The following is an 18,429-nucleotide window of genomic DNA, read 5'->3' as shown; positions in this document are numbered from 1 at the left end:
AAAACAGTAGATGCTGAACTTACGTTGTTTGAAACGCTTTTAGTCGCTTTACCCAATCGCAAAATCTGCCGGAGCAGTAGTGGTTCCATTCAAATTTGAAGAAAATATTCCGCCTATAAGGGTGGCAAACTAAATTTAGGGAAAGGAAAGAAATTTAAAGGATTCATCCCCGAATCCGTTTTCGCACACTTTCCGGTAACCGATTTCTTTATTCAGTATTTTATTTACTGCTGTAAAGCATTGAGTAATCAACGGATAAACTAAATTGCGTTTGACAGCTCTCATTCCAATACCAATACTAAACGTAGTGCTTAAAAGTTAAAATTCTCTTTGACAAATACAAAAAACTCGAAAGACAAAGGGGCGTTTTTTTAGTAGTATTTTTGGATAATAATACCATAGATGTTATTTCTCCGCATTTTCTAGACCTGTGATTGACAAATATACCGAAATACAAAAAAAAATGTAAGGACGATGTTTTACGATTTGACCACGTTGTAAAGTTTTGTAAAAACTCCGACAAATGTTCAATATGTTTAGAGAGTCACAAAATCTAAAAGGTCGACAAGAATAGTTGTGAGAAGTGAAAAATCTGAAAATTCCTAAAAAACATTAGAACAAATTCCTAGAAAACATTTTCGATAAATAACAGTAGAACGTAAATGTAGTCCAAATACAGTAGACCTACTAGTAAACCATTCCAATCTGTGGGAAAAACAGTAGACCTGGCAACACTGGTGAACAGGTGGTGAACCGGTAAAATATTGCATAAAAAAAAAACCGGTAATGAAACAAGAATTAATATATGTACAACTAAAAAATAAAAACGGCAACACCAAATTTCCCACGTTATCATAAATATCTAATTTGTCAAAAAACGTCAAAAGTTCACAATCTCGGAATACGTCAACACGTCAACAAATAGAGCGCTTGGTTCGCCAAAAGTGGGTTTCATGTATATTTTGATTACGTTTGATATAATAGAATAAAATCAATGACCCTAGTTGTTATGCGACAACATGTCTTCAACATTCAGCGGTTTCAGTGAAGAAGATTTGCAGCGAATCAAATTAGGCGAAACTGGTTCAAACAGCGGTAAATACGAGTTCATTTTAACATAAACCGTGTGTTGGAATATTCTACTAAAGCATACTTATAGTATAATACGCCAGTTTTCTTATGTTGTAGTGCTTATGTGCCTGTTACAACTCAGTACAAAAACTTTTAAAAGTTTTTTAGAAGTAGTACCTATTTAGGTCGTGGGAACAAGTATTGTACGGTCTCTTATAACTGTAACAGTCGTTCTGGTTTAAAGAAATTGCCTCCTTATAGAGCTAAGTTTCAAGAAGTTGTTACTGATTTGGGAATAATTATCATTAGCGAGATTATTAGCATTTGGGAGATGTAAGTAATGCTAGAATATGTGAATAGTTAGTTTTAAATTCATATAATTAGCATCTGATTTCTCAGAATTGTTACTTTGTGATAAATTAAGATTTTAATTATACCCTTAACCAACAAGCATGCATGAAAGCACTGGTGCATGTTGATGAGTTGAAAGATGTGTGTCAGGACCATTGCAAGTGGAAGCTGTTGCCTTTATCTACCCCGATAGGAAAAGAGCATGAAGTTTGTTGTTTTTTTTTTCATTCTTTCCATATAGGAAAAGGCAAAAGTTTGAAACCATACAGCCAAGACTTGGTGAATCTTTATTTTTTAAATTGTTCTATAAAAAAGGCGTACAGTATGACATTTTAAGGTAATTAACTGAAGGTGAATTTGTTTGAATAGAAAAACATATCAAAAACAAGTTGAGCTCTTTGCACAATATTGTCACAAATCATACCTTTGTCACAAATCAACTATATAATAATTTGAGTTGTATGTCATAAATGCATTTTAATGGACACATCTCTCATCAGTTGCTACACTGATGCAGTTGCACTTGCAATTATACAGTAGATGCATTTGAAATGTTTTTTTTTGGGTATTATTATATTCGTGCAGATTGTTCAAGAACAATCTGAATTAAGTTTTTCAAGATTCAGATTGTTCAAGAACAATCTGAATTAAGTATATCAAAACATCTGCAAGCAGATGTTTTGATATACTTAATTCAGTTTTGTCAAAAAGTAATCTGTGTTGCACCTAATAAGCAATATGTATGCTTCATTTTTATTAAATGCTTATGACCACCACGAACCACTCTGATCAGAGGAAATGGACCACATGGAATGTGCTCATATTTTTGTCTAGATGAACAGTTAAAATTGTTTTGCTACTGGCTGTTCTTAGTATCGTATTTATGGCATACATTGTATTATCACAGCTTAGAACTTAGCCACATTGATCACAACACAAGTAGCCCCCATACTGGAATGTGCATATCATATGTTTGGTACTCGCCGATTATGACCCAGGTATGCCAGTAGCCTCCCCATAATGACATACAAATCATATTCGTAGTACACCTGGCACACCAGTGCACGAAAGCGTGCACTCCAATAGAACAATTTGTACTGGCTTATACAAAGTGGACAGTTTCAGTGTAGTCAAACATTTTTTATAATTTACCAAACTCATGTAAAGTGGAAAAGTTAGTCAATGATACAATACTCTCTCTCTGTTTATGTGTATGTAGGTATGTATACAATAGAGTGTGCATGTGTGGTGTGTTTTGTGTGCCTGTATGTGTGCGTGTGTGTGTTTGAATCATATATTCTAAATCTTGTTCAACATACATCCACAGTGGTCCAACTTCTAATTATTATTTATTTTATATTACTTGTTTAGGAAAACTTAATGAAATAAAAACAAAATGACCTCAACAAATAAAAACTAGTTTATGAATACTAATGTATACATTGCATTGTGCATTGTGCACAATACAATGTATATATTAGAGTCATATTTATTTATATTGTACAAGTGACATAATTCTGAATGTGTTCTGTCCAAAATCAATATAAAAAGTCAATATAACATAATATCAACCACACACTAACAAATATTTTATATAAATAGTCATTCTAAAGATGTAATAATCAGCAGGTTAATTAAACAAATACTGTATATTAAGTTCCCATTTTTTATTATAATTTTATTTCATTTTATGTTGACAGGAAGCAAATGTGGATAACTAGTTGGGTTCTATGTTCAGTATGTTACAAACAAAGTTACATGTTATGGTTTTGATTTTAATCTAATTTTCAATGGTGCTGTGGTAAGCGATGTTTAGAAAAAAAAAATAGGAGTTGAGTGTTGGATTATTGTAAATTATTCACACACTAGATTTTGCTTAGCCCTGATGCTCTTTTTTCCTGATGGATTTTTTTTATAATTATACAAGTCACTTTAGGCACATTAATACAATCTTCTTATCTTTACATTATTACTATCTTCATTGGGTGTTTATTGTTAAATAAACATGAAGTACGTGTTTGTCAACAGGTCCTCGAATAAATACAACAAACTTCAAAAGAATAGAAAAATTAGGTGCTAAAACCAAGAAGGTTGTGAATCAATACAAACTTCCAGTGCTTCAAAAACAAGACTCTGACGAATCAATTGACAGCTTCTTCGACAAGTGTAAACTTAGTATTAAAACTCCCACATCGCCATCTGCAACTGAAGATACTATAAACAACAATGAACAAACTACTACAGAAAATGGAGGTAATGAAGAAGGCATTGTTATTGAACAAAAAGATGAAGAGATCGAAACTCCGAAAACAGAACTGGATAGAAAAAGCAGTAATACTTCAATAAGCAGGAAAAGCAGTTCAGACATAGCCCCTGACATAGTTAGATGTGTAGATAACTATACAGAGGATGAACTGGCAGCACATAGAATGAAGTTGGAGGAGCTACAGTTGAAGCAAAAGCTTATGGAAGAACAGAATAAGAAGAGAAAGGAAATGCTTTCTAAGGCATTAGCAGACAGGTGAAAGAAAACATTGACCTATTAATTACAGTACCAGTAATAGTAGACTTTCAGTCGAAAGCAATAAGACTTATTAAACACATAATTCTTAAGAACCTACATTCGACTTGTCAGATTGCCAATACAAGTTCAGAAAGAACGACTATAAAAGTTATTAACAATTTTGCGCAATACACTTGAAATTGTTATAATGATTATGACCTTGGTGATACAGAATAAATTCAAATGAATTAGTGCTACTGAACCCACATTGATTTATATACAGTTTGGCTACACAATCACACTTCATCACCAGTAGACTTGGAAAAGCCCTGTACGCAACTGTATATTTGTGTGCTTGATAAAAGAAAACCATACCTACCCTTTGTGTGCAGCTTAAATGGCTTTCGCTAGTTTACTCGCGTTAAGTCCGACCGCGTTGATGAGTACTTAATGTATGTGTTTGTTCTTTTACATTGTCGTAGTCTACAGGTCGCTGCTTTTCTAGAATAGTGGTCCAATCCAAAATAGTTCCTTTATTGACTTACTACTGAGATTTGTTCACAAAATACTAAATTTGATTGTGAATGGGACACCCAGCTTATGATTGGTTAAAATAATCACATGAGATTTGGCTTGGTCTACGATATGTGAATTTAGCATCTTCCGAATGAATTAAATGTTTTTAATGTAGGCCATTTTTCTAGAAATCCATCAATGTGCTGCTAAAATATACCAATCATCTCACTGTGTATTTTCTCGATGATATTTTAAGATAAAAACATTATCACGATATCTGGGTATTTGTTATCTTTATCTGATTCACATCAGTTTAATACAGAATTCGAAACTTTCGTACGTTTTGCTTTGCGTAAATAATGTTCCTTTTATAATATGGTTCACCAGAAATTCCTACAGCTTATTAGAAAAACAATATGGTATGTTGAATGAATATTTCTAATAAATTAGCCTATTAGTATGTCGTGTTGGATTGTGTAAAGGTTAAGTAAGAAGTTGGAAGCTAAAAAATAAGAAAACTTCGAAATAATTATTAACTGAAAATATGAACACTTTGTGGGACAGGAAATCTTCAACTGGTGAAATGTCGATAGAAGTAAAAGAGTGATTAATTATGGAATAATATTGGTAAATTTCAGGACAAAACAAACCGCAGAAGAAGTGGTTCGGCTAGAGAAGATCAAGAAGGAGTTGCAAGTATTAGATGGGAAGTTTACGCAAGATATCGCTGTTTTAAGAAAGAAAATTGATCATGCTTGCCTTAGCTACTCTGAATCGGAGTAAGTGTTAAAATTATTTATTATGTTTGTACGTAAATATGTAATCACATCCTTATTATATTTCAGAACTTATTTCTAAAAATGGAACTTGTGTAGTCTACAAACTGTACTTATATTAACACTTTTAGTTTATTGCAAATCGATAACGAATTATTTTCCAAAAAAAAAGGAATTGCATAATAATCTTATTACATTCTTATTTTTCAGAAAACACTACTTGAAGGTTGAGAAAGAGTTCCTACAAGCGAAGATTCAATTGCAAAAGGAAAAGGAGAAGAAAGAGCTCTTAACAGAGCACCTTTGTGCTTTAATCACACACAACGAGGCGCGAAAGGCTAAGAAATTAGAGACTTTGATGTTAGAACTCGCCAGTGACAATAAAACTGAGATTAATAATACTGAAAATGTTAATCGCGATGATGTATGGAATACGGATGACGAAGAAAAGCCAGTTGATGGAGTTGACCAGAAGATTGGTAAAACGGTTGACTTTACTGAATCATGAGTTGATATTTATACTACTAGATATTCTATGAACAATGAAACAGTTTAAACAGACGTAAAACTATTATCATGCGAAGTAAACAAAATGCCAAATTAAAAATCATCGAAAGTAACTAATTCCAAAACTAACAATAATGCCCTCTACTGTAAGTATGTGCCTTATAACTTGTACCTACGATTTTAACAGGATAGCTATAACATAAAAGTAAGATTTAATTTTAAGACATTTATTATGCAAATGTTATAATGAGTCATGCCGCACGACAATTAAAAGTAGTAAATATTCATTTCGGTCAGTTTTTTTACTTAGGGTACAAAACATAATATTAGAAATATTTTTGTAATTTTATATACATAGTAATTTATTCGTTAAATAACTTTTATACTAAGGTTAGTTATTCCTATACGAGATTTTAACTAGTTTGTAACAAAAACAAAGTAAATTAAACAAAATTGTATATTAACAAACATTTTAATCATTTTATTTCCTATTCATCAATACTTAACTTTAAAAAATGTAGATCATTAATATTATTAAGTAATAAATAACATAGTATCAATGCAGTATTTACAATATGTAAATAGTACAGTGAACGACTCTTCTTTCAGAGGCATTAACAACATAGGGAATATATCCTGTATACTCTTTGAATGCCGGGAGCGATAATAAGTCTTAGATTTTATTGGAGAACATCTACTTTGCTTTAAATAGCTATATTTTTCTGTTTGCATTAAGTAAACAATGTATATGTCAGTGCTGTAAGAAGAGCTTGTTTATATTTCATGTTTCAGTGATGAGGGTCTAGTCCTTAGAGCATTTAACGAACCGGAGGCACCACGAGTTCTAATTTCTAAAACTAAAAAGTGTGCCACTTTTACGGAGGACGAGGCAAGCACACAAATAAAATGCTAGTTACTAACTAACGCATTTCTCGGTCATGTACACGCTACGAAATTAAGCAACAATAGCGTGACTTTAAGCATAGTCTCTTTCACACAAGGATGCCGTTCTCATACCTTTGGCGGAGGGGTTGGCCAGTCGATGGCGTCTCCGGTTGGTTTAAAGCTTTAAGTGTCTAGTCACACAAGCGACAATCCAACAGCGAAGCAATGGTAGAAAGATGTTTGGTTGACCATTCAAAACGATCAAACAATTTGTGTGCGACTACGCTTTATAATTATCAATACTCAATTAATTCAAAATACTGATAGACTCAATTTAGCATCAGAAGAATGTTCAACGACATTTATTAAAGAACATTCTTCTGCCTGTGTGCTATCCCCAATTGCAATATGAATACTTCTTGTCGTGTTCTTTTAGTATTGCTCTGACGTTAATGTTAGCGTTTTGGAGTTCTTTCCTTTTTTCCTTTTCCATTCGTATGAGTTCCAAGCCTCGCCTCGCAGCACAGTGGTATCTTTGACTTAATGATGCTTCTGATCCTTTAATACGAGGTATATGACCAGTGTATCCTGCTATTGGTGGGAATTCTGGCGATATTGTGTTTTCTGGAATAAAATAAATTATGTTGTAGGTCTCAATAATGGTCCTTGTAGGACTCCACAAAAATTATGCTTTGACTTATTGTTAGTAGCATAGTTATTATTTGATATTTTATTGTACTGAAACTTTTGACAATTTAACGCATAAATTTGTTTTGGAAGGTTATGCAAAACTAGAGAAGGATCTCGTATATTGTGAGTAACCAAGTCTAAGGCTCCTGATTTTTATGTTACCTTTGTACTTATTGATTTCTTTAAATCTATTCAATTCTCTTCGTATTTCGTCTCTCGAGTGAATAGTTTCCATCTTAGGTGCACTCCTGGATCTGACGTAGCTTTTTGTCATGTCTGCCTTGCGTCTTAGCTCCCGTTGTTTCTCCGTAAAGTCCGCCATACAATCGTCTGCTGCTCGCCCGTAGGATTTACCGTATCTGAAATTATAATTTGGTTTGTTATATTTAACTGTAAAAAGATTGTATCTTAGGACTTTCATTTATAGATAATCATACAATAATTAAAAAACTAAATTATTTTCAATAAATGTCAAACAACTGCAAAATAATTAATGATTATGTCACTTGTACATATTTCGCCTTCCATTATACCAAACATAGACGTCTCGTTTGTCAGCTGTCTCCTACTTTTACTTTCTAGTGATTAGGTACCTGAAGTTCATGCCAGGCACGTATCCAGTATAGCCAATCATGTGCGCAGTTTGCCGGTTGCGTAAGCCGTCGTAGACATCGTGTTTTGGCCGGTCACACCGCGGCATGTTATTCAGCTCATAGTTGTCGCCTGGACGGTACTCCAGAGGTTTGCTTAAAGTTGATAAAAGTCAGCTACCAGGGGCCCAACTCTACTAATTTTCTTAAAACCACTGGTCCACTAAGATTATGTTGCATTTATCATAATATTTGTTATTCTGCTAAAACCTAGATGCAATGGCAGTTGAAACTTAAGGGAGCGTCAATCGAATGGCAGTGATCACATTCATTCATTCAACCATTAACTTTCTATCGTGATGTACTAAAACCATGATGGAAACGACTACGCATATCTTAATTTTTATCTCATTTAATCAGCAACTTAGGCTCAATTTACATTGCCGCGGAACGGAAGCGCCAATTTCGCGTCGCTGCGCAAGACGGCTCACGCTGGGGCTGGAATGCTCGAGTAATCGCGACCTTTCTCGCGACTGCGCCTTGAGGCTGTAGTATCATCGACATTTGACGTCACACTGCACCTGCCTTCGAGCCACTTCTCGCAGATTCGCCAGACGTCGCCTAGGCAGCTGCGGAAATTCCCGCGAATGCGCGATCATTCCCGAGCATGCGCGAGAATGCGCCGGAAGATGCGCGATGCACAATGAGCTCGTATGTAGTTTATACATTACAAAATTGACATAATATTCATTCTGCTATGTACAATTTCGTTAGAAAAATTCGCATCCACTCCGTGCCGCCGCAATGTAAATTGAGCCATAGTCTTCTAATTATTTTTTTTTGTCGCATAATTAGTAGACTACGTCATCGACGTACGGAATACAAAAATCGCAATGGCAGTTGAATAGTAGTTCGATGGCTATCCATTGAGAAGCCACTGAATCCTACTTTTGACTTTTAGTAGAATAACTAACGTACAAAATTCTGCCATTGACACTCACGAGACACAAGTGAGATTATTTAAATTTAGCAGAATTAGGGCCCAGATTAATTGTACCTATAAAATTGGGAATGGGTCTCCAAGAGAACCATAGTCCACCCCATGGCCCAATGCGGGTAGGGAACATGTGAACCTCATGTTTCCTCATCATGTCTTTTCTCTTTACACCGAGGTTAGCTTTCACATAACTCGGCTGTCCCTGTTCTGAGACGGTCGGTATTACGAACTGTGCGTTCGCATCAGATAATTATTGTCATATATTGTCGGAATGCGTCCTGTATATTTTTTAAATCACAACGAATGATAAAGAAAACAAATTAGTTTGACTAAAATATAAATACCATAAACTAATTCAAGTCAAGTCTTTGTTTTGATCCGTAACGATTTTAAGCATTATAAATTACTAGTGGAGTAAAAATAATCTCTTTATGGACAGGCTGATTACGTTTTATTATTTATAAAATTGTATTCGCTTGGCGCTTTTGGTTCCGGAATTCTTTTACCGAAATCCATATATTTGATAATAAAAATGTTAATCCACTTACTATTTTCATTAAAGATGGATTTAATTTTAGCGAAACTTTCTATCTCTGGATTAACTCCGACATGTGATCGTACCCTCATCCTCTAGTAATTACAATTATTAGGTATTACACAAACTTACTTAAACAACCCTTTGCTGCGTATTTCCCTCAGTATCTGTCTCGTGTTGTCTCCATAACATTTGCCGTAGCGGAATTTCAGCATCGGACAGTGTCCTGTGTATCTGTAACAAGTTATTAAAATTCCTTTAGTACTGTAAACTAATTTAATATTATAGTACGATCATTACTTTCGCCATTTTGTAGTAGTGACATAAGTAAAGTTATTTCGCTTTTCATCGAGTAATTCTTAAAACCAATCACAGATAACGTATTGTTTTGCTGTAGGCTCTACTCTTCAATCATCATCAAGCAACATCCACTCCAGCTTTCATATCTCTCCATTTATACATCTCTCCCGTGCCACATGCATGCCACGGCCCGCGGAAATTTTAACGTCATCCACACAACGAAGTGGCGGGCGACCTCTGCCGCGCGTATTGGTCCATGACCACCACTCCATGATCTTGTCCACCGATATGGATTCTTACCAGCTATGTGTCCTGCCCATTTCCATTTCATCGTATCCATTTTCCTACAACGTCCCCGACTTGATTATCCGTTGAATATCATTCCGTATCCGATCGAGCAATGTTGTTCCATTGCTCTCTGTGCGACTCGTAAGTTCTCTGCGGATTTCTTCGTCAGAGTCGTTGTTTCTATGTCATAGGTGAACAGGTAGGTACTGGCAGGACACACTGGTTGAAGACCTTAGTCTTAGTTAGTGTTTGTGTTTCGTAACTGTATGTAGTTAAGCAAAAAGGATCTAATCCATAAAATTACCAAAAAAATTAGTTATACGTTCCAAACGGTTCCTAAAGTCTAACTTCTTGGATCAGCAAAAAAAAATTCAACATATAAACATAAATAACCGCGATAAAATTAAATAAGCGCGCGCTATTCGTGTATTGGATACTTTTTGTTTAACTACGTCCAAAATATATTCGTATGTACTATTATTTATGTACATCATTATATTACACTATATTATAATGTTTCTATAGGTATATTATTTTCTATGGGCTTTCTAGAACACCGGCCTACCTCAAAATCAACTAAAACATCAGAACGATGGATTGAAAACAACTGAGGCATTTTTATGCGCAAAGCTGACGAATCGTATACCGCCTCATGTTATCAAATGCTTATTTTAATAATTGGAAAGAAATAATTCGCAATAAAATTTACCATATTCTGAACACATTAGTGTAATAATTTAAAAATTGACGATTTTCGTTTGGGCTTATATCTGAAATGTGTTATAAATGAAACTACAGGGTCTTTAGAAATTATTTTATTAACGGTTTATCGTGGCTAGTCATTGGGACAGTCCTCGTAGGCGAAACAGTATCCAGATAACAAATGTAGTACAAAGGGAAAATCGCAGTCGCATCTGGCCCACCCGCAGACAGCACCCATGCTTCTCGGCACAGGGTCGTCGCAAGTGCGCTGTGATACCGTCGGCCGGCACTCGCTGTCCACACGGTGCATGTTCTCCGGACACTCGTTTACGCCTATTGTGGACAAATTGTAAGGCAGTTAGTGAGTTTTCCGTTGTACAAATTGGACAGCGGTGTCAACCGTTATTTGCGCAGAGTGCGACGAGAAGTGAGCGTGTCTACAGCTTCGGTACCTACCTGGATAGTAGGGAGGGTGCTGTAGGTGCACCTGGACGGCTCACCTAAGACGCTAACTAGCCTTATAGAAAATCGGATAAAGTCCGTGCAAACAGGCTGATCTGGAGTTAGGACCTGACTGAGATTAGTAATAGGTACTTTTATCTCTCTTAGGTAATTTCACTAGTAGGTACTCTTAACCATCAGAACCGAACGCAGCAATGCTCACATTACTGCTTGGCGGCAGAAATAGGTAAAGCAGTTAAGAAAATTTTAATGATATGGGTTATACAGTTGCGACAATACATACCTATAATGTAACTTATAAAACTCTCAACACATTAACATTGTTTTCGCCATAAAGGTTTATAAACGATTACACGAATGAATTTATATCTACTAAAACAATACTTACAAGTGTAATTATATTTCAAGCAGCCAGGATCGTTCGGAATGCCTAATACAGGACTATTTGTTACCTGAGGCGCACTCAAAGCATCCCGAACAAGGCACATAATTAGAATAAATAGGCGCATCGTGTCTTTACCGTAAGGAAGTTTATGTCGTTATGATCGTCAATTGTTTTCAGCTTCGAGAAAATGTTTACTCCAGTTACATCCCTGTTGATTTCATTTGAACATTATTCACAATTGTGTGTCTGTGTATTGTGTATCGTATTGCCTTTTTTCCAATAGACAGGTAGGAAAATGTTTGTTTTAAAATAGTCATGGGAATAATTCCCTTAAACAAGAAACTGCATATACATAATACTGGTGCACAGCAGTAATTATGTCGAAAACCAAAGCTCCTAAGTGCTGTGCAGCACCCGCCATGTTTAAAAATGGCGGCAAATGTTACTCCTTTTCATTTGGGCTTTATATAATATTGTTAAGAATACTGTTTTCCCAGATTGCAGGCGGTTATATATTCGTTATTGCCAACTCTGACAACCATACAAACTCGACTTTTTTTTATTATTTCTATTTGTAAATTTTATATACATATATATAAATATAAATTTAATAATATATAAAATATAAATTTTATATATTATTTTTTAGAATGAACATGAACAAAATTGTTCATGTTCATTCTAAAAAATAATATTACGTTGTTACGTTCTGTTAATGAGTTCTATATCATTTTGTAATTGGTTCTAATGTAATATGAAAAAACTTTATATCCCTGCAAAAGCTTTGCTTTGTGATCAGTGCCTTTACCACGAAATTACTGTCACAGTTGTCGCTAGCGACCGCGTAAATTACTTCACAATTTTGTATGGCAAATTATACAGCGCTCTTAGCGGTCACAAAAAAAAACAACATTTTGTATACTAATATCATCGAGTATATAACCAGAAATAGAGACGAAATAAGGGCTATCAATCCCTGTCAACTCATCAGGCAAATGGCCTTATATCACTTTTAAATATGAACTCTCGTTTGCACTGAAATCACAAATTAGAAAGCTGAAATAGTACAGCGCCAACAACTGACCTGTGTGTACGTCTCCGTATATTCCAAAAATATTCTGTATTTATTGTAATAAAGATAATATCACTAACAATGGGGGGCTGTTCCATTCGGGGTGTGGGAAAAACAGCAAAACATCTATAACGGAATCACATTTCATCGGTAATAAACTATGTAATTTTTCAATTTTCGTCCATTATAGCAAAGTTCAAGTTAAACTGGTCGATTTAAAATGAAACAATTGATGACACTCATCAACTGTTTCAAATTCGGGCTGGCCAATCGGAGCGCAGTTGTCACCGTAATGATTTGGCAGGATAGTTTTCAAACAAATTAAGTGGTATTTCTTCGTCTAGCTTTCGCTAGCGTGAATTGTCACTGTAATCTTACGGTAGAGGCACAGGACAATGAAAAGTCGAAATTTGCGTACGATTACATATAGAAGGTACAAATTTTTCAGGTTTTTTCGGGTTTAAAGCCAAAACGCGAAATAATATGCCACACAACCACACCAATTGCCTGATCTCAAGGTAGGGAATTACCTGTAAGTACTATGAGTACCAGAGCAACAGAAGTCACTGCAAGGCACTTCCCAGAACATCCAGACCAGACCAATTTAGAAAAGTTCGTTCCCCAAATTAGTCCAACTCGGAATGATATTAGTAGGTCTGTATTTTCAACAAAAATTCTACGAATTGATGACAAAGAACCTAGGAATGTGTGGATTATGTCGCGAGATTATGTAAATACCATATACAGCTATGTAAATATGCACAAAAACAAAGTTTCAGAGGTATAGCTAGTCTTTTCAATTATTTATAATTATAATATAAATAAATATCATTTATAAATATAATTAGGTTCTATTATTCACTGGTAATCCCGACTTGTAATACGGCAATTGCGAGTTTTACCATCAAATAGATAACCTTTTGGGAGACTGAAAATGACGGAAAATAAATGAAATGTGTATGATAAAAATTATATGACGTTTATTTAGGTAATAATTACACAACTTTTTATTTAATAATCTCAGTACAGAGTACTAGAAAAACCGACCTCAAAAGTGCGTGGAATTACGTCAATTTGCTAAGTTTTATTGAAATATCTTTAAATTCGCCACTATACAGGACTTGACACTGGAGATAATAAAAATCGGTTCTCACTACTCAAAGAATATTAAGAGGAAAACGAAAACCGACCTCGAAAGCTAGTAGAATTACATCTATTTGCCAAGTAATATTGAAATCGGTTACCGGAAAGTGCGCGGAACCGGATTCATCCCCCAGTTTGCCACCCTTAGAGGTGGAATATTTTCTTCAAATTTAAATAGGACCAATACTGAGGTACTCTCTTCCCAAAAAAAAAGAATCATCAAAATCGGTTCACAAATGCCGTAATGGCGTAACATACATACAAAAAAATGCAGACGAATTGAGAACCTCCTCCGTTTTGAGGTCGGTTAAAAAGCTACAAATTACATCGCCTTCACACGGGCCCCAAGTTTCCTAATTTTAATTCATGACAGTTGTGTGTCGATGGAGTGTCATTGGCAGTTAGGAGTTACACCGGGCAACTTTTATAAGCGATGCAAATGCGCCTTCGTGAAACGCGCGATTGCATCGCTACACTTGCGATTTAGAGTCGATTGCATCGATGTAAACGCGCGACTGCATCGATACAAACGCGCGATTGTATCGATGCAATTTATATACATATTATAATGCAATGCAATTTATATAAGCGAGGGGACGAACAAGGCGTGCGCCTCGAGGTCTAGCACGACGCAACGCGAGATAGCTATGCGAGAATAGCAATATCTCGCGCTTTATGTCGCTCTCCCGCAAGTTGCGTCCTGTCGTGCTAGCCCTACTGGTAATAAGCGACACGGCTATCCATAACAGCTGCAGTGCCACTCAACTTTTAATCTCAAAAATCTTGGTGGCATTGCCATTGTGCCCGTCATCGTCACCCTGAGACATAAGGCAACAACTCCCATGTGCCTGTAATTTCTCAGCTCCTTTCGAAACCAGAACGCAGTAATGCTCACATTACTGCTTGACGGCTGAAATAGGTAAAGTGACAGTGCTTCCCTGGACGAACTGTTTCCAAGGGGCGCTACAGCTACTAAGTAATATAGTCCTGCCAGGTGGATAGTATTTCACAAACAACCCTTTATATGTAACTAGATTAATGTAATCGAGCTATTATATTAAATATTACACGACATCAGATTCGTTGTTCTGATTGCGGAAGTAACTAAAGCACTTGCGTTAGGGAAATCGGAAACAACGTCTGTTCCACAAACACCCAGACTCGAGACAATACCTGTAGATAAAAATTCGTTTTTCTACACGGCCAGGGATCGCACCCGGGACCTCAGTAATGGCGATACCATGTAAACAGGAGTGCAAATTACTCGATCACGAAATGTACACAAGTAAGTTAATAATATACAAAATCCCTAATCATCATCAACTTGTTTGTCTATTACATCGATAAGTTCAGATTTGTGGATACGTCTAGAATGTTTAGGTGCACCGTTATATCTCTCTCGTGAACGCACTACACTTATTCTGCGCGCAGATCGTGGGACACATTCCTCGTAGGGGCCACAGGTGCCATCATCAAACAAAACGAGATTATTGTTACAGTCGCATCTGGACCAACCGCAAGTGAAACCTGAAAGGCATGAATTAAGGTGCATACAGATTGCTTAATTTTTTTGACGAACGACGCGTGTGATGGAACAAAACGAGTATAAATATTTTGTAAACAATAAACGATCGACATCGTATTTTTTGTCAATCAACAGGTGTGATCTGACCAAATCGAGTAAATGTGTAAGAAGCAGACTATGTATATAGTATTTTTAATCGACTTCAAAATAAAGAAGAAGGTTCTTATTGCGACAGAATTTATTTTTGTATGAATTACGTTACTCGATAGCTCCAGGACTTGTGAACCGATTTTGATAATTCTTTTTTGTTGGCAACAGGGTACCTCAGCATTGGTCCCATTTTAATTTGAAGAAAATATTCCACCTTTATGGTGGCATATTCACAAATTACCGGAGTTGTCGCGTAACATACATACAAAAAAAGAGTCCCCCTTTTTTTGAAGTCGGTTAAAAAATATGTCGAATATTTTGGATTGAATTGATTTTGTCTCTGCTGTATACAAATACGTATGAAAATGCATTGATTCAGTAAATTTAATTGACAAATGCATTTATTTTCAAGAGTTGCAATCCAATCCATAGATAGTTCAACATTTACTACAAAGAATTTTAATTGATTAAATTTGGAATTTTAATTGGTTGTAGGATGGTTAGTATACTTTATTTATGTATTACTATAGTTTTTATTATTCCACAAGATGCACCACCACATATGTTTGCACCCGTCGTTCGCTTTCATCCCTATGTACTATAGTAAGATTTTTACTCTTTTGTTGATGCAATATTACATTACATTATTTCGAAAAATCTACAAGAAACTTTACCTAAGTTAATAGATTCTGGAGTGTCACATGTTTTTTGCGATATTGTATCTTTGTCGCACCGAGTGTGGTATGGGTGCATTCCCACCGGGCAGTGCGAAACACCTGCAAAATCATCGTTATAAGACATAACTAAATTGATATGCTGGTGTATTCAAGGTTATAAACTATTTAGGAGTCGTTTTTGACAGCTCACTTTCTTTTAAATACCACTTTGACAGCGTCATTAATAGGTCTTTCAGATTGTTGGGTTTCGTGTGGAGGAATTGTAAGTCCTTCAAAAGTATTACTACATTGAAAACCATTTATTTTGCCTTGGTTCGTATAAATTTAGAATATGCTTCTCCAATTTGGAATCCTATGTACCAAAATCAAGTAGACCGCATAGAAAAAGTTCAAAAGCGATTCCTCTTTTTCCTCACTGTTCATCAACGAAAGCTGCATTTATTGAGAAGTTACGAGGACCGCCTAAAAGAGTTTCGAATTGTCAGTCTAGAACGTCGACTCTGGGTTGCGGACCAAGTTTTCCTTTACCGTTTGGTTTCTGGGCAAATAGATTGCCCTAAACTTTTATTTCAACTTCGGTTTTCTATTCCACGTCGTAACGCCAGGCCACGTACTTATTGTCCATTTGTAGTTGATTGGTCCAGAACGAATGTCGGCTCTAATGCTATTATTATCCGAATTTGCCGTGAGTACAACAAATTGCATAAGACATGTAGATGTGTTGACATACCTACCTCATGATTTAGATTTGTTTTCTTTCTCAGTGTATAAATTTAAAGCTGCATTACTTAAACTCTCTGTCTGTGTTTAAGGTTCAATATTAGTAATACTTCTTTTTATGTCTGTTATTTTACTGATTACATTTTAATTTTTTTTTTCTCACAATGTTTGCAACCTGGCCCAATTATTTGTTATATGTAAAATGATAGCATTAACGTTTTCGATGTGATGCCAATGCGCATGTTGTATTTGCCTGTAATTGGGTTTACACTCTAAAATGTATATAGTGTTATTTTTATAATTGTGTGTAATGGTGTATTTCTGTTGGCAAATCTAATAAAAAAAAAATAAAAAAAAAAAAAATAATAAAATTTATAAGAAAATAGTTGGTCCGTTGCTATTATGTTTATTGCACTATAGGTTCCGTCGGCAGTACAATATACCTGCAAAAAATTGTAAGAGATCGAAATAATTAAAACAAAATTATTAACGTGCCGTGTGTTGAGCTAAGTTCAAACTCATGATATGTACCATTTAACTTATACTTAAATAATTCTTTTATAGGGAATGGTATAGGTTTTATACAATAAGATTCCGGAGCATACATTAAGAATATCATTTCCTAAGTTTAAAACTTACATTCAAAGTATTTTAATTGAAACATCATATTACAAAATTGAAGATTAAGTGTTAGATAAAAATGGAGAGAGGACATAGCTCACATTCCATACAAATTTGATTCAAAGTGTATTCCATAGCATTTAAGTTTATTTAAAAGGGCAAACCCTAGAGTTTCTTGCTCGTTTTTGTTAGGGAAGTCAGCACAGTAAATGAGCAGTATTAGCTTAAACAATAACGTTTTCGAGTATTTAATTTATTTTACCTATGGAATGATGATTTTTTTACTTTTTTTTTACTTAGACTTGCTTAAGAATATACTCAGCCTTTCAATAAATTAAGAAGCGGAAATATATCCTAAAATTTTCCCAATTAATCATTTCATACATTACCTACATCAGCTTTTAGGAATCGTATCGAGTTATTGGGTTCTTCTTAGGTTTACACGATTGTTGGCTGTATATTTGTTTGAAGAACTTGAAATGTTGTTTTGTTTAAAAAAAAAAACAGATAAAGTATACACGATTTGGATAGGAAAAATAGTTTCATTTCTAGGAATCTTGTCCAAATTTATTTTTGTACAAACTGTTAAGCCATTTTTCAACTTTGAATTGCATGCTTGTGTCCATTCAAAAACACAAATGGCATTAAATAAAAGTTTTCGTGAAATTCTTGCAATGTTTTGCACAAAAGCTAACCCAATGAGGTTACTTACACCGTTCCATATAAAGAAGGCATCGTTGTTGTGCTCCGAAGGTTGTCCAAAGAAAGCAGAATGAAAGTCCAAAGATGCGGTGTACCGAAGTCATAATCACCAATGCCATATGCGCGTGTGCCGCCGCCGCAGCTGGTCGTGAAATTGTCACTGTTCATTCTCGCCCAATCGCTATGCGTGGACTGCCTTTTTATAGTTTACATTTACATCGTTGTTTTTAAAAACAACCATACTATTTTCTAAACTCGAAA

General features: G+C 35.2%; 3 protein-coding genes across 3 annotated transcripts in view; 1 reads left to right on the top strand and 2 right to left on the bottom strand.

Annotated features, from left to right (window-relative positions):
• Positions 1–921: 921 nt before the first annotated feature.
• On the top strand, positions 922–6,037 carry LOC113234064 (RAB6-interacting golgin). The gene is made up of 4 exons (XM_026469301.1): positions 922–1,095; positions 3,451–3,943; positions 5,080–5,220; positions 5,428–6,037. The coding sequence occupies exons 1-4, from the start codon at positions 1,020–1,022 to the stop codon at positions 5,723–5,725; spliced, it is 1,008 nt and encodes a 335-aa protein (XP_026325086.1). The 5' UTR covers positions 922–1,019; the 3' UTR covers positions 5,726–6,037.
• Positions 6,038–6,534: 497 nt separating this feature from the next.
• LOC113234065 (protein FAM166B-like) overlaps positions 6,535–18,429 on the bottom strand; it is a 46,084-nt gene continuing 34,189 nt past the window's right edge. The window contains exons 2-5 of the mRNA XM_026469302.1: positions 9,554–9,655; positions 7,893–8,045; positions 7,462–7,658; positions 6,535–7,233 (exon numbers count right to left, since the gene is read on the bottom strand). Of these exons, the coding sequence (XP_026325087.1) occupies positions 7,001–7,233; positions 7,462–7,658; positions 7,893–8,045; positions 9,554–9,655 (685 nt within the window). The 3' untranslated portion in view covers positions 6,535–7,000. The remainder of the gene's footprint in view (positions 7,234–7,461; positions 7,659–7,892; positions 8,046–9,553; positions 9,656–18,429) is intronic.
• Positions 13,965–18,328, bottom strand: LOC113234066. Its single transcript, XM_026469303.1, has 3 exons — positions 18,179–18,328; positions 16,123–16,224; positions 13,965–15,300 (listed from the first exon to the last, which is right to left on the bottom strand). Exons 1-3 carry the CDS (start codon positions 18,285–18,287, stop codon positions 15,083–15,085), a joined length of 429 nt encoding a protein of 142 aa, XP_026325088.1. The 5' UTR covers positions 18,288–18,328; the 3' UTR covers positions 13,965–15,082.

This window comes from Hyposmocoma kahamanoa, unplaced genomic scaffold (genome assembly GCF_003589595.1).
Source record: "Hyposmocoma kahamanoa isolate Upper Pololo Valley unplaced genomic scaffold, ASM358959v1 81, whole genome shotgun sequence".
In the NCBI taxonomy this organism is placed as follows: domain Eukaryota; kingdom Metazoa; phylum Arthropoda; class Insecta; order Lepidoptera; family Cosmopterigidae; genus Hyposmocoma; species Hyposmocoma kahamanoa.
Note: the sequence above shows the minus strand (reverse complement) of the source record. Positions and strands in the feature narration are given on the sequence as shown.